Source organism: Rousettus aegyptiacus, unplaced genomic scaffold, assembly GCF_014176215.1.
Source record: "Rousettus aegyptiacus isolate mRouAeg1 unplaced genomic scaffold, mRouAeg1.p scaffold_m13_p_2, whole genome shotgun sequence".
Lineage (NCBI taxonomy): Eukaryota > Metazoa > Chordata > Mammalia > Chiroptera > Pteropodidae > Rousettus > Rousettus aegyptiacus.
In genome coordinates, this window is record NW_023416295.1 from 45,921,150 (window position 1) to 45,933,835 (window position 12,686).

At 33.4% G+C, this 12,686-nt stretch overlaps 1 protein-coding gene across 2 annotated transcripts in view; it reads left to right on the forward strand.

The window, feature by feature from the left end:
- Positions 1 to 12,686, forward strand: part of OLA1 (Obg like ATPase 1) — a 146,067-nt gene that overhangs the window by 9,287 nt on the left and 124,094 nt on the right. For both annotated transcript variants that reach the window (XM_016134936.2, XM_016134942.2), the window contains exons 3-4: positions 6,673 to 6,816; positions 11,384 to 11,511. In XM_016134936.2, coding sequence (XP_015990422.1) covers positions 6,673 to 6,816; positions 11,384 to 11,511 — 272 coding nt within the window. The remainder of the gene's footprint in view (positions 1 to 6,672; positions 6,817 to 11,383; positions 11,512 to 12,686) is intronic.

Genomic DNA, 12,686 nt, shown 5'->3' on the forward strand with positions numbered 1-12,686 from the left:
TCCCATTACTAATAATATTAACTTTGATCACTTGTGTAAGGCGTGTGACAAATTTCTTCACTGAAGAAGTACATTATTACTATATTTACCTATAAGTAATACTGTGGGAGATATTTTGAAATTATGTAAATATTATGTTTATCATACTTTTGCCCCCTAATTTTGTTGTGTGTTACTGATTCCTGTTTGAAATAGTTCTTGCGCTATTCACCAAATGATGATTAAAATTTTTCCATTGTTCCTTCTTTATTTGTAGAAGGAACAATTTATAGAAGGAACGATGGAAATTTTATTATATAGAATTCTATTATAAAGAAGAGCCCTCACTTATGTATTTGATTATAATTTATATCAGAATCATTTTTTATTTTGTATCAGTTATAATCCATTACTATTGTGATTCTGTTGCTAAAATTGCCCAGATTTGGGTATCGGGGGCCTTCTTGTTCACTCACGTTTCTTCTAAAGTGTCTTCTATTTTTTGAGTACTGTTTTCTGGCACCGAAATATGTTACCAGACTTATTTGTTTTTTCTTTGCCCCAGCCTTGGAATACACAGATTTTTGTGTAGACATATGTTTTCATCTTTCTTGGGCGTATACTTAGGAGTTGAATATCTAGGTTGTATGGTGACTATGTTTATTTGAGGATCTCCTAAGCTGTTTTCCAAAGTGACTGTGCCATTTTACATTTCCATCAGTAGTGTATGTGGGTTCCAGTTTCTCCACATCCTCTTTCAGTGGTTGTTACTATCTTTTTAATGATAGCCAAGATTGAAATGGTATCTCATTGTGGTTTTGAATTGTGTTTCCTTGATGCCTAATAATGTTGAACATCTTTTCATGTCCTTCGTATGCCTTCACATTTGAAAGATTTTCACTGGGGAGAATTCCTGAGACAGTTTTTCTTTCCGTATTTTAAAGGCATTTTTCATTTTCTTCCAGCTTTCTAATGAGAAGTCTGTTGTCATTATCTTGATTTCTCTATGCAGAGTGCTCCCTGCACCTGCCTTTAAAATTTTCTCTTTCCTACTGGCTTTTAGCAATTTGATTTTCATATGCTTTAGTGTATTTTCCTTATGCCTCTTTTGGTTGGGGTCTGTTGAGTTTTTAGGTTTGTGGGTTTATGATTTTCATTATGATTTCAGCACTGTTTGTTGAAGAGACAGTCTTCTCCCCATTATATGGTCTTGGAACCTGTGTTGAAGATCATTTGACCATAATGGGAGAATTTATTTCTGGGCTATTTTCTTCCACTGGTCTGTGTGTCAGTCTTTATGCCAGTTTCACACTATTTCAATTGCTGTCGCTTTGTAATACATTTTGATATCAGGAATCATGCTATGGACTTTTGGGAAGAATACCATGGAGGTAATATGCCTTTCTCTTTACATCTTAATTGAGGAGTATATGATACCAACACAACTTATTACTAGTAATATTAACCTTGATCATTAGATTAAGGTGGTGTCTATCAAATTTCTTCAGTGTAAAATTATCTTTTTCCTAAACCGTTCATTAGAAGCAAGTCACTAAGTCTAAACCACACCCAAGGGTAGGGGAATTAAGCTCCGTCTCTTGAAGAAAGGAGTTATCAAAGAAATTGTTAAAACCACCACAGTATATTAATTAATATTATGGGAATGATATTATGAGGCTATTCAGATATCCTGTTTCTCTTTAAAGTTTCCTGGACTAAATTTTATCATTCCTCAGTGGGTTTTGCCCACAGCAATTATTAGTGTGGTAGTCTAATGGTGATTTTCTACTTTTCTTATTTCTTTTACATTTATTATTTGGAATTCTTCTCTAAGGAAGATATGTCTTTTTCAGAACCCACATATTTTTTCAGTGATTTACATAGTTCTATTTGGGTTTACCAAAATTTGTTTTATTCTTTGGGTTAAATCCAATATCATAAGTACTGTTTATATTGTCCTGGCTTTGGCCATTGGGAGCTCTTTCAAGTTGCCACTTCTGTGCTTTTGACATACCCTCATCTTTTTTTTTTTTTTCTTTTTTAAGTACATTCTTACTCTCTGACACTATAAGACTTCAGACTAGACTATATTTTTCCTTTCCCAGTTTTGACTCCAGAAAGAAATGACTGGAGAATGGTAGTTAGAAACTAAGGTCTGGGCTCTAGGTATGATCCTTGCTACTGGGGTGTTGCTACTGCTATTGGGTCCTCTCACTTTTTAGGACATACATGTGGTTATACTAACCCATGTTTACACACATCGATATTTCATCTATATTTATTTTTGTATCTAGCGGATAGATACTTTAAAAAAAAACAGCTTAGCTATATCTAAATTCAAAACATTTTGAAAGAATATTCTACTTTCTCCCATGTTTTGAATGTGTTGTATAAATGGTTAATTCAGACTGCTGTGGGAATTTGCGTAGGTAGCCTGGCTTCCCAATATGTAGTCTAATTTTGCATAAGGTTTTAGATAAAACATCTATTCAGTACAATTTACTTTTTACAGTAAAATATGTAATTTCAAAAATAAAATATTAGGTCCTAAAGGGAGGAGTCATACATTGTCTTTTTAAAAATATTATCATTGCTGAAATAATATTTATGTAAACCTATTCTTGCATAAGAGAGATTCCTACAATCTTGAATCATTCTCCTACTTTCAAGCTTTAATACTAAACCTCAGGGGTGTGTGTGTGTGTGTGTGTGTGTGTGTGTGTGTGTGTGTTAAATCCGCCACAAAAAGCCTTATGGGCTTTAACACTTCAGGCTTAGGCCAAAACTTTCAAATCCTTTGCGTTTGCAAGGCTTTTCTTGAATAGTTTTGAATAGATCAAAATGTCTTAACTTGGCACTGAAGCCTATAGTAATAATCCTTAGAAATTTTTCTTTTGTTCTTTTTTATTTCTTTTTATTTTTTTTTGTACTTACAAAGCTCTTGGAAGGTACAGTTAACTTGGACTGTATTAAATTTAAAATCCGTGTTCAAGATGAGATGATCTTTGAAAATGGAGATTTATCTTCTAAGTTTAGTTTGTAAGGATTTTTTTCGGCCTAAATGATAATGGAACTTTCTTTTGCTATATTTTTACCATATGATAGGATTTAAGGGATAAACTGTTTTCTTTTTTATAAACACATATTTTTGTCCAGATAGTAAAAAATACTATATTTAATATTAGCCATAAATTTGAAAATAACTCCATAAACTCCCTATGGTATTTTAATATTGCAATTACTGTGACTGTGGTAATACCAATGAACAGTTTTTAAAATTACAATACACAAAAATACAATTGTACTTTTTTGTCCTCCCGCAAAAGGCATAAGTATTCTATAAGTGTTTGGATTTGTTAATGTATTTAAATTTTGCTGTAAACATTTTTATTGTAACATTATTTTTTAATGTTTACAGTACAGGTATATAATATAATATTTTAGTTACATTTTAGATAAATAAGGACTCATGGACCCTTCCAGCAACTGAAAGTATCACTTTTTATTCATTTTCTGAGAAGAGGAAGAAAATATGGAGAGTGGGCCAATTTATGTTACCATTTACTTCAGCCCGCTTTTATAGTTTTCCCTCTTGAGAGAAGTATCTAGAGGGAAAAACTGGTTGAGTTCTTGAGGTCCTCTAAGTCTTCTGTGAATTCCTTGCTGGGTTCTCTGCTGGATTGATTTTCTGTCTTCCAGCAAAAGCTTTCCATGAGTGTAATTCCTGGAGTCTGAGCCTCCTTCCTCTGCTTAGAATGGGCAGATATCTCTGGGGTAAAAGTGGCTGTAGAGATCAGATGACTTCTTTGAGGCTTTTTTCCATTTCTGGAGACTTAGCCCCCTCAAACAGTTACTTTCTGTATTCTGCATATATTTACTTTTTTATTTCTGGGTGGGAATTCTAATCTTCTATTAGCTTTTTTGCACCTTACTCAGAAGCAGAATCCATTCCCATCTCTATTGAAGATGTCTGGTTGTTTGCCTATAGAATTTTTTCCAAAGACTGAATTTTGTTGATTGCATCTATGTGGTGTCATTTAATGTGTTCTTGTGTCCTCTGTATATCCTATGAAGTGGTAGTGATATCTAAAGACTTGATCAGATTAACATCAGATAATTTTTGATCAGGCCATTTTTAAGAGTACGTGAAGGTGGTCTGTATACTTGTACTGTTAGGACATACTATGTTTTTTTTTCCTCTTTGCAGTATTAACTCTCATGGTGATCATTTCACAGATCCATAAATTCCTTAGGGATTGCAAAATGGTGGTTTTTGAAATTTTTTATTCCTTTCTCATTTGTTGGCTGGAATACGTCTATAAAATAATTTCCTTATTATCAACTCTTTGTTACTGTAGTTCATATTGGAAAGATACAGTAAGTGCTTTACTTAATATTCACCCTTAAACAGTGGCCAGAGAGGGTTTTGTTGTGTTGAGGATTATTAGTAACTCATGGATATGAAGTTACAGTTGACTTTTGAATGACAGGGGTGTGGGAAGTGAGGGTGGTTAGGGCCTCCCCCCCTGCTGCAAATCTGCTTATAACTCTGCATACACAGATTCTCTGTATTGAAAATTGATTTGTTACAATCCATTGTAGCTATTTTTATTGATGCTCAGATTGCTACTCAGGTTGACCATTTTGGCCTGTGGGCCTATTCAGGTTGGCTCAGGAGTGCTTTTAATAGGACTCCACAGCCTTTAAGAGAGTCCGTGTTTACCCTGGGGACAAATCGTTTGCAACTCATCTTGTATAATTCTGGTCCCAGACTTGGAACTAGCCATTTCTTTAGGAATTCCTGGTTATTTTTAATGGATGCGGTATTTAAAGATCATTGAATGTGAGTTCTTTGTCTTATTATATTAATTTTTAAAATTGTATTAAGCTTCAGTGTCTCTCTGGAAGTAGATGAACTATAACCTTATAAATATGTGGATTATTTTAAAATGAATACTGTGACATTTATCTTAACAGGATTGAAATTAAATTCTAGCTCTGTAGAAACTAGTGATTTCTTCTTAATTATCATTTCTAGAGTTCTGAGATTGTTACCCAGCTATTAGAGGTTGCCAGTACAGATTCTGCAACAGTCATTATTATTCAGTGTGTTTAGCTGAGTCAGAATCTAGACTAGTGATTCCAAAACTTGACTCTACATCTGCATTACCTGAGATATTTTAAATACTGGAGTCTAAACCAGGTCTGGAAAGAGGCCAGTAATGGCCTTTACATTCTCACCTGATTCTGTTATAGGCAAGCATTTGAAAGCTATTGATTTGACCACTGGTGCTCTAAGCAACCAGTAATGGTTTAAGTGATGATTTTAGCAAACATTTCTACTTTATTATGAAATGTATAGTCTGAATGTAAGAGCAACATTTAAAGACCTATAGGCAGGTACAAGTTAAGTATACTGTTGCCAAAACGTACTTCTCACTAGTAGTATTTAGATAAGCCTTGATTGTTAACTTTTTGTTCATTACTCTTATAAGGTTCTCAGAGTTAATGGGGGGGGGAAAAATGAGTTTATTTGGTTTAAAAATTTAATCATGTGAGCTAACCGTAGTAAATATAAATTTCTCCTGATAAATATAGGCTTAGATCTCATCTTAACAGACATTGTTACCTTAAAAACTGTTTAGAAAAGAGAGTAATAAGCATCCATAATCCCATCATCCTAACACAATTATTGTCCTTTGAATATTCTTTTGTTATCAGATTTGGTCCATATACAAACATTTTTACATAATAATATCTAGCTAGAGTTATAAGCACCAGTCTCAAAACTCCCACATAATCCTTAACTACTTTCTCAATTTCTGCAGTGAAAAAATTTATATAACAGTAATTTTTATTTTAAATTCTGCAGTCCTGTTTCTGGGGCAAGGAAAAGTTACTATAGTATGTCAATATTACTTATGGAATTGAAAAGCAGTATAAAGCAGATAAACAAAATGCCACTTCGTTTTGGATTTTAATTTGTGATTTTTGCACTGAAATTATCATATTTTTTAAAATGTTGGTGGTGTTAATATGAATTGGCATTCTCTGAGCATGTATTACCTGATAAGAATCAGGTAATTAGAAAATTATCAACCAATTTATTTCTTATTAAGATTTAAAAATTAAATCATTCCTTTAAAAAATTTACATTTTGACTTTCATAACTCACAATTCACAATTTTGGACTTAACAGTAATCTTTATGTCCTGACAATTAAAAGGGTGTCTGAACTCCAACCTCTCATTTCCTTTTAGACAATTAGCATCTAGTTCCCAATTAAAAATGCTTGGGAAATGATTTACCTAAGTAGATACCCACCTCTACTTTTACGCTAGAAATAATTAGATATAGGTGAAGTGATAAATTGATACTGTCATGTACTCTAAGAACTAAAAAGATTTGTGGTATGGTGTGAGACTAGCTATCTTTTATGATAAAGATTTTTTGGGAAAGTGCTTTTCAAGTTCCAAATAGACTGAGATAGAAATATAACCTAATTATAAATCATGAGCTACGTTGTAAGTTTAATTCATTTCTGTTAGTAAAAGTGTATTCTCCCTCCCCTCCCTTCCTAGATTGGTTTTATAATCCTCGCGGATCTTGTTTGAGTATTGAAATTAGAGTGAGATAATTTTTTTCTCAGTTTTAGCCTAAGAATTGATTAAAATTGTTTTTTATTCATTTTAGGAAATCTACCTTCTTCAATGTATTAACCAATAGTCAGGCTTCAGCAGAAAACTTTCCATTCTGCACTATTGATCCTAATGAGAGCAGAGTACCTGTGCCAGATGAAAGGTTTGATTTTCTTTGCCAGTACCACAAACCAGCAAGGTAAGGAAATCTTTATGCCATTATTTGGTGGCCCTGTATAGACTGAGTAAATATATAGAAGTGGTATATTTAAAATCACATAGAAGAGCTTTTTTCCCCCTCAAAATTAATGTAGCATTATTATTTTGGGTTATTATAAAAATAATATAGAGCATAGAGAAGGCGAAGAAGGCTATATCTGGTTGTTAACATTGCAGTTAGTTTTTCCTGAGGAGAATGGAGTGGAGGGAGTAATTAGTTTGTATTATATGATCTCATTCATGTAAAATTATACGTGTATGTTTATTCATAGGAAATGTATGAAATGATGATCACAAACTAATTGAGGGTTATCTCTGGGTAATGGAATTTTTAGATGATTTTTTACTTTATTTCTTATATACCTCTATGTTATTTGAAGTTTTTATAATAAGATATATTCCTTATTAGAAAAAATAGGATAATACAGGTTTATTGGAGGAGGTTCAGATGACATGAAAATATGTAAAGAGAGGAGTAAAAATCACGAATACTTCTATTGCGATATAATAAATACTTTGGAGGTATATTCTTCCATACATTTCCCTGAATATGTGTATACGTACTTATAATAATTGAATACTTTTTTACTTAGCATATGATTAAATTTTTTTAGATTAAAAATATAAAGAAAATCATAATTTCTAATAATAATAATGTGTAATATTGTATTATATGAATGTACAGTTTATTTCCCATTATTGAGAATTTAGTTGACTTTTAGTTATTTTACTATTTCGCATGTTCTGATAAACCCCAAATTTCTCTCTCTTAACTTTGAATTCTGCTGAACTCCAGACATTTGTCTAACTACCTTCTTGGTATTGACACTTAGATCACTGACTAAACAGATGCCTCAGACTTGTCATTTCCAAAATGGACCTCTTGGTCACACCCTGCCTTGTGCCACGTTTGTTCTTACCTAAGACTTTTGTAATTCAAGAAATTGCACTATTATTTTCCCAGTTGCTTAAATCAAAACTTAAGATTTATCCTTAATTTTTCTTTCCTCACCCCTACATTCAATCTATCAGCAATTTCTATGAGTTCTAACTACAAAATGTGTACCGAGGTCGTTCACTTCTCCCACCTTCATCCACTAGTTTTAGCATCCATTGATTTTTTCGATTAATTATTACTACGATGATTGGTCATGGTGATTTTATAATTCCATCTTCTTCATTTGTTAGACAAGGAAGCACTTTCTTGTCTTCATTTATTCATTCAGGTATATATTCATATCAGTGTTACTCAGTTGGTTATAGTCTTTCACAGTCATTGAATATAGTTAAACTATGTCCCTTAAATTGACTCTTCTAGGTAGCTTCATTGTCCTTTTAAAAATGTTTTTATTTTTATAAAAGCTGCAAAGTTACACATAGAATACTTATATAACCTTAATCCAAATTTCTCTGAACTTTTGAGAATAAGTTGCAGTCATGGTGCCACATTGCACGATAGTTCTTCAGTTTATATTTACTAAATACAGACCCTCTCCTACATATAACCACAGCAAACCCACAAAATCAGGACATTAACATCAACCCAATATTACCATCTAATCCACAGATTCCATTTAGGTTTCTCCAATTGTCCCAATCATGTGCGTTGTGCTCGATCCCTTTTTCTGTAGCCAATCTTTTGACCCTACTGGGTTGTCACTTGATTTGGACCCTTTCTTGGGCCCTAGCTACCACGGGCTGCTTTTCTACACAGATGCTTTCCTTGTACAGGGTTCTGCCGCTGTTATGCTACCTTCTCTCCCCACTTCATTTCTCCTTGTGTGAGCCTTTGCCACTGCCAGACTGTGTGGTCATGTACATTGATGAAATTTTTCAGAGATTTGAAGAGGACAACAACAATAATAAAACTCTTAGACTTTAAATTTGTTGAAATTTCAGGTAGTGAGGGAATTTCCCAAAATTTCCTTTGCTTTCACTTTAGTAGTGAACATTGACAAACGCCTCAATGGAAATAAAAAGATTGGGAACTCATCTTCATTTTTTTGCCCCCATAACTTAATTTTGGCCTCTTGTGGTCAAACAAATAAAAAAGAATTGACAATAATTCATAGTTTTTTTTTTTTCTTGCTACCCCAAACTTCTCTGTTAAATTGCAAGTTCTCAATTTTTTTTTTCTGGATGAAAGAAAAATCCTATTTATCATTTCAGTTTGTTTCTATTGAAGAAAACAAATGTTTTTGGTATTCTTTGCTCATTAAACTATATGATTAAAAAGATTTTTAACCTTATTAATCTCAAGAAAGTTTCATATGGTCTAAAAACATTTTGCTCAAGTAGTCATAAAATCATTGGTACATTACATCAAAAATCCTTGAATTAGAACTTAAGTTTTTATTTTTTGAGATTGTATTAATGTAAACCTTAATCTTGGCCTTAAATAAGAATCAGAATTAAGAAACTTATTTTGATTAAAAAATAGAATGTTTTTTTGAGGTATAGGTTGTCCTGTTTTGTTTCCTCATAAAAGGAAACAGAAGCCCAGAAAGGTGAAATGATTTGCTCAGGGTCACACAGATAGTTATTGTCAACCAGGATTGGAACCCAAGCCTTCTCACTTCAAATTCAGTGCCTCTCTACTCATGTCTTTGCTGCTATGCTTCATATTTATCAGGCAGGTAGATTTAGTTGTTAGAAGTTTCATCATTTAGGATGAATTTGGTTGCACTTAACGTATTGACTTAAATATATTGACTTAAAAATTTGGTTTATTGAGTTAGTAACAGGTAGCATGATGTTTAGTGTTGGTTTCAGCAACTCAGTCGTGTTATCAAGGACCTGATTTCTTAGCCCTCTCCATTTTCTTACTTTATCAGCTTGTTCCTAAGATTACCTTCTCCTTGTGGTCACAGGGTATTTCTTACCTCTTTGAATTGTATACTTTCCCCCCCATGTTCAAAGTGAAGAAAGAGTGGGCTTGCTTCTAGGAGCTCTCACAGAAGACTGATGAGCTTCTATTCAAGAACCCTCTAACACTCTCTGACAAACCTCTCCTTAAATCTTTCTAGGCAAATGGGGCAAGGTGAAGGTCTTAGAATCATTCATTGTGCCTAGGGGATTAAACTGCTTAGTATTGACCCAAGCTACATCCCCTCTTCTAGAGTTAGAAGTAGAGACAGTTCCTCCAAAGCTCTGGGCTACCCTAGGGAGGTATGACTAGTCAAATGAAAATCATTGTAGTTACCAAAGAAGGGAGAAAGGATGCTGGACAGGCAACCACAATATCCAGCAAAAAAACCTAACCCCAGTTTATGTATATTTTCTGTAGATTTGCTAATAATAATTATCGAATAATTCTATCTGTAAACATTTTTTATACAACAGTTATTTTAAAAGGACTTATTTTCCATGCAGATTAATAGGAAAGTATTCTGTGGAACTTTTGTTGTATTTTATTGTAGTGAAATTGACATTCTGAAAAATGAATTCTCTTTTGACAGGATACATAGATATATACATACACCTTATATCATACACCTTTGTCATGTGACATTGAAAACAGCTTTATTTACTCATATACTTTAATCTCCATTTCTGCATGGCTGACTTGTTTACCTAACCAACTTAAGTTAACTGTGACTTTACGTTGAGCAAAGCAAAGATTATTTTGTATATATGTCTAATTCTGTTGCTGTTTTAAACAATTAGGTTACTGTGCTGATAATTGGTTCATGTCATTACATGTATATTTTGGCTATATAATCTACATGGTGATTAAATGCAAACCCAGGTATCCTGTCTTTGAATCCCAGTTTTGTCACTACTAGCTGAGTGATTCTGTATGCAATAGATTTTTTAACTCTTCTAAGGCATAATTTCCTCCTCTATAGAGTAGGTTTAGTAAATAATACCTACCTGATAGAGTTGTTTTGAATTTTCCAATAATAATGCATGTAAAGCATTGATTCCAATGCCTGGCACAAAGTACATTGACTTGTTTTTATGATGATTACCTTGCATTGTATCTGTAAACTCTTTAAAGGCTCTCCACTGCTTTTGTGTGTGTTTGCATGTGTATGTGGCAACAAAACAGTATCGTAAAATTAATGATGAGATTTAATCTTTAGAGACAATAAAAAGAGCTGTTCTGCTTTATAATATTTTCCTAAGTAAGAAAGTCTTAATGTAGTAAAAGATTATTATTTAATTTTTTGGTATTAATTTATCAAATCATTGAGAATCTTCTAAACCAGTGATCCTCAACCTTTTTGGCACCAGGGATTGGTGCTCCTATGAGAATCTAATGCCTCATGATTTGAGTTTTAGTTAAGATAGTGATGCCAGTACTGGGGAGCGACAGCAAATATAGATGAAGCTTTGCTCACGGGACTGCCACTCACCTCCTGCTGTGCGACCTGGTTCCTAACAAGCCATGGACTGGTACCAGTCTGCAGCCTGGGGGTTGGAGAACCCTCTTCTAAATGTTATTCTAGCAAGGAAAGGATTCATGTGAAATGTTTGGGAACTACATTTGGTTAATAAACAGGTTCTTAGCACTGTTTTATATAAAACCATCTTCTGTTTTTCAGCAAAATTCCTGCCTTTCTAAATGTAGTGGATATTGCTGGTCTTGTAAAAGGAGCTCACAATGGACAAGGCTTGGGAAATGCCTTTTTATCTCATATTAGTGCCTGTGATGGAATCTTTCATCTAACACGTAAGCACAGTTTTTTCAATTGATTAATTTCATTATGATCAATGTTTTCTTTCCATTGTTGCTTAAATAAAATTAGAAATGACTAATTAATAGATTTGTTTTGCTTCACAAGATGAATGAATCGTGGATTCGTCTGTTATTTGGGACTTTAACATTATTATCTCCATATGAAAAGTTTTATTCCGTAGCAAGTATATGCTGTGTGATATTATATTCTAATTGAATTTCATCTCCTGTTCTGGATTAGATCCATTGAGAAGTTCCTATGTGGAAATAATTTTGTTAATTGTAGAAGCATTTTGAAATTTTTTTAACTTGTGGAACTTTTCATCATTCTTGCTCTTGTCCATGTGTTGAGAAGGCAGAACAGATAGAGGAGGGGATTCAGTCATTTCAGAAGGGAAGGCATTAAGGAGAAACTATAGTTCAGCTAGTCCTTAATGGAGAGAGGGATATGAAGCAAAGAGAAAACAGGTAGAACGATGTGTTGGTTTGTGTTCTTTTGACTATATTTGAGCTAACATTTCTGTAGAACATAGTAATTCTCTAAGAAAATAGAAAAGTTTAGATTAAGGCTCAGGTTAAGACTTCACTTTATGGTAATAGTATTATAATGAGGATATTAATGCAAACAAAGGAAACACAAGTTAGAGGTGGGAGCCAGCTGTGGTCTGTTTTATTACTCTTGTTTGTTATTGGTACTCAACTAGATACCTACAGCAACTGAGAATGAGCATGTAGAATATATTAGTTTTACTGAGTAATTATTTTGTCATTTGAAATTAATTAAAAATTGTGTTTTTTGTATATCTTATGAAAAAAGTCGTTTGCCTAGGAATTCATTTTTATTGTATTTTACAAAAGCCCACCACAGATAGTTTGAGAAGCACTGATCTAGGAAGCTTCTTTTTGGGTGAAGGTATGGAGACACCTTTGGAAGGGTTTGTGGTTGGTATAGGCAAAGAATAAAGTTATGAGTGGGGGTGGTGAGGGTGGAAATTTAGTTATGTAGAGTAGTTACCTAAAACCTGTACATTGGCAAGAGCCTCTGTTTTTCTGATGGTTTGTGTTTTCACTGGTTCTAGGGACTGTTATGAGAGTTTCATAGTGAGGGTGGAATCAGGTTTGACTCCTGGGTTTCTGGACTGGGCTACTTGAATGACTCTTGATGCCAC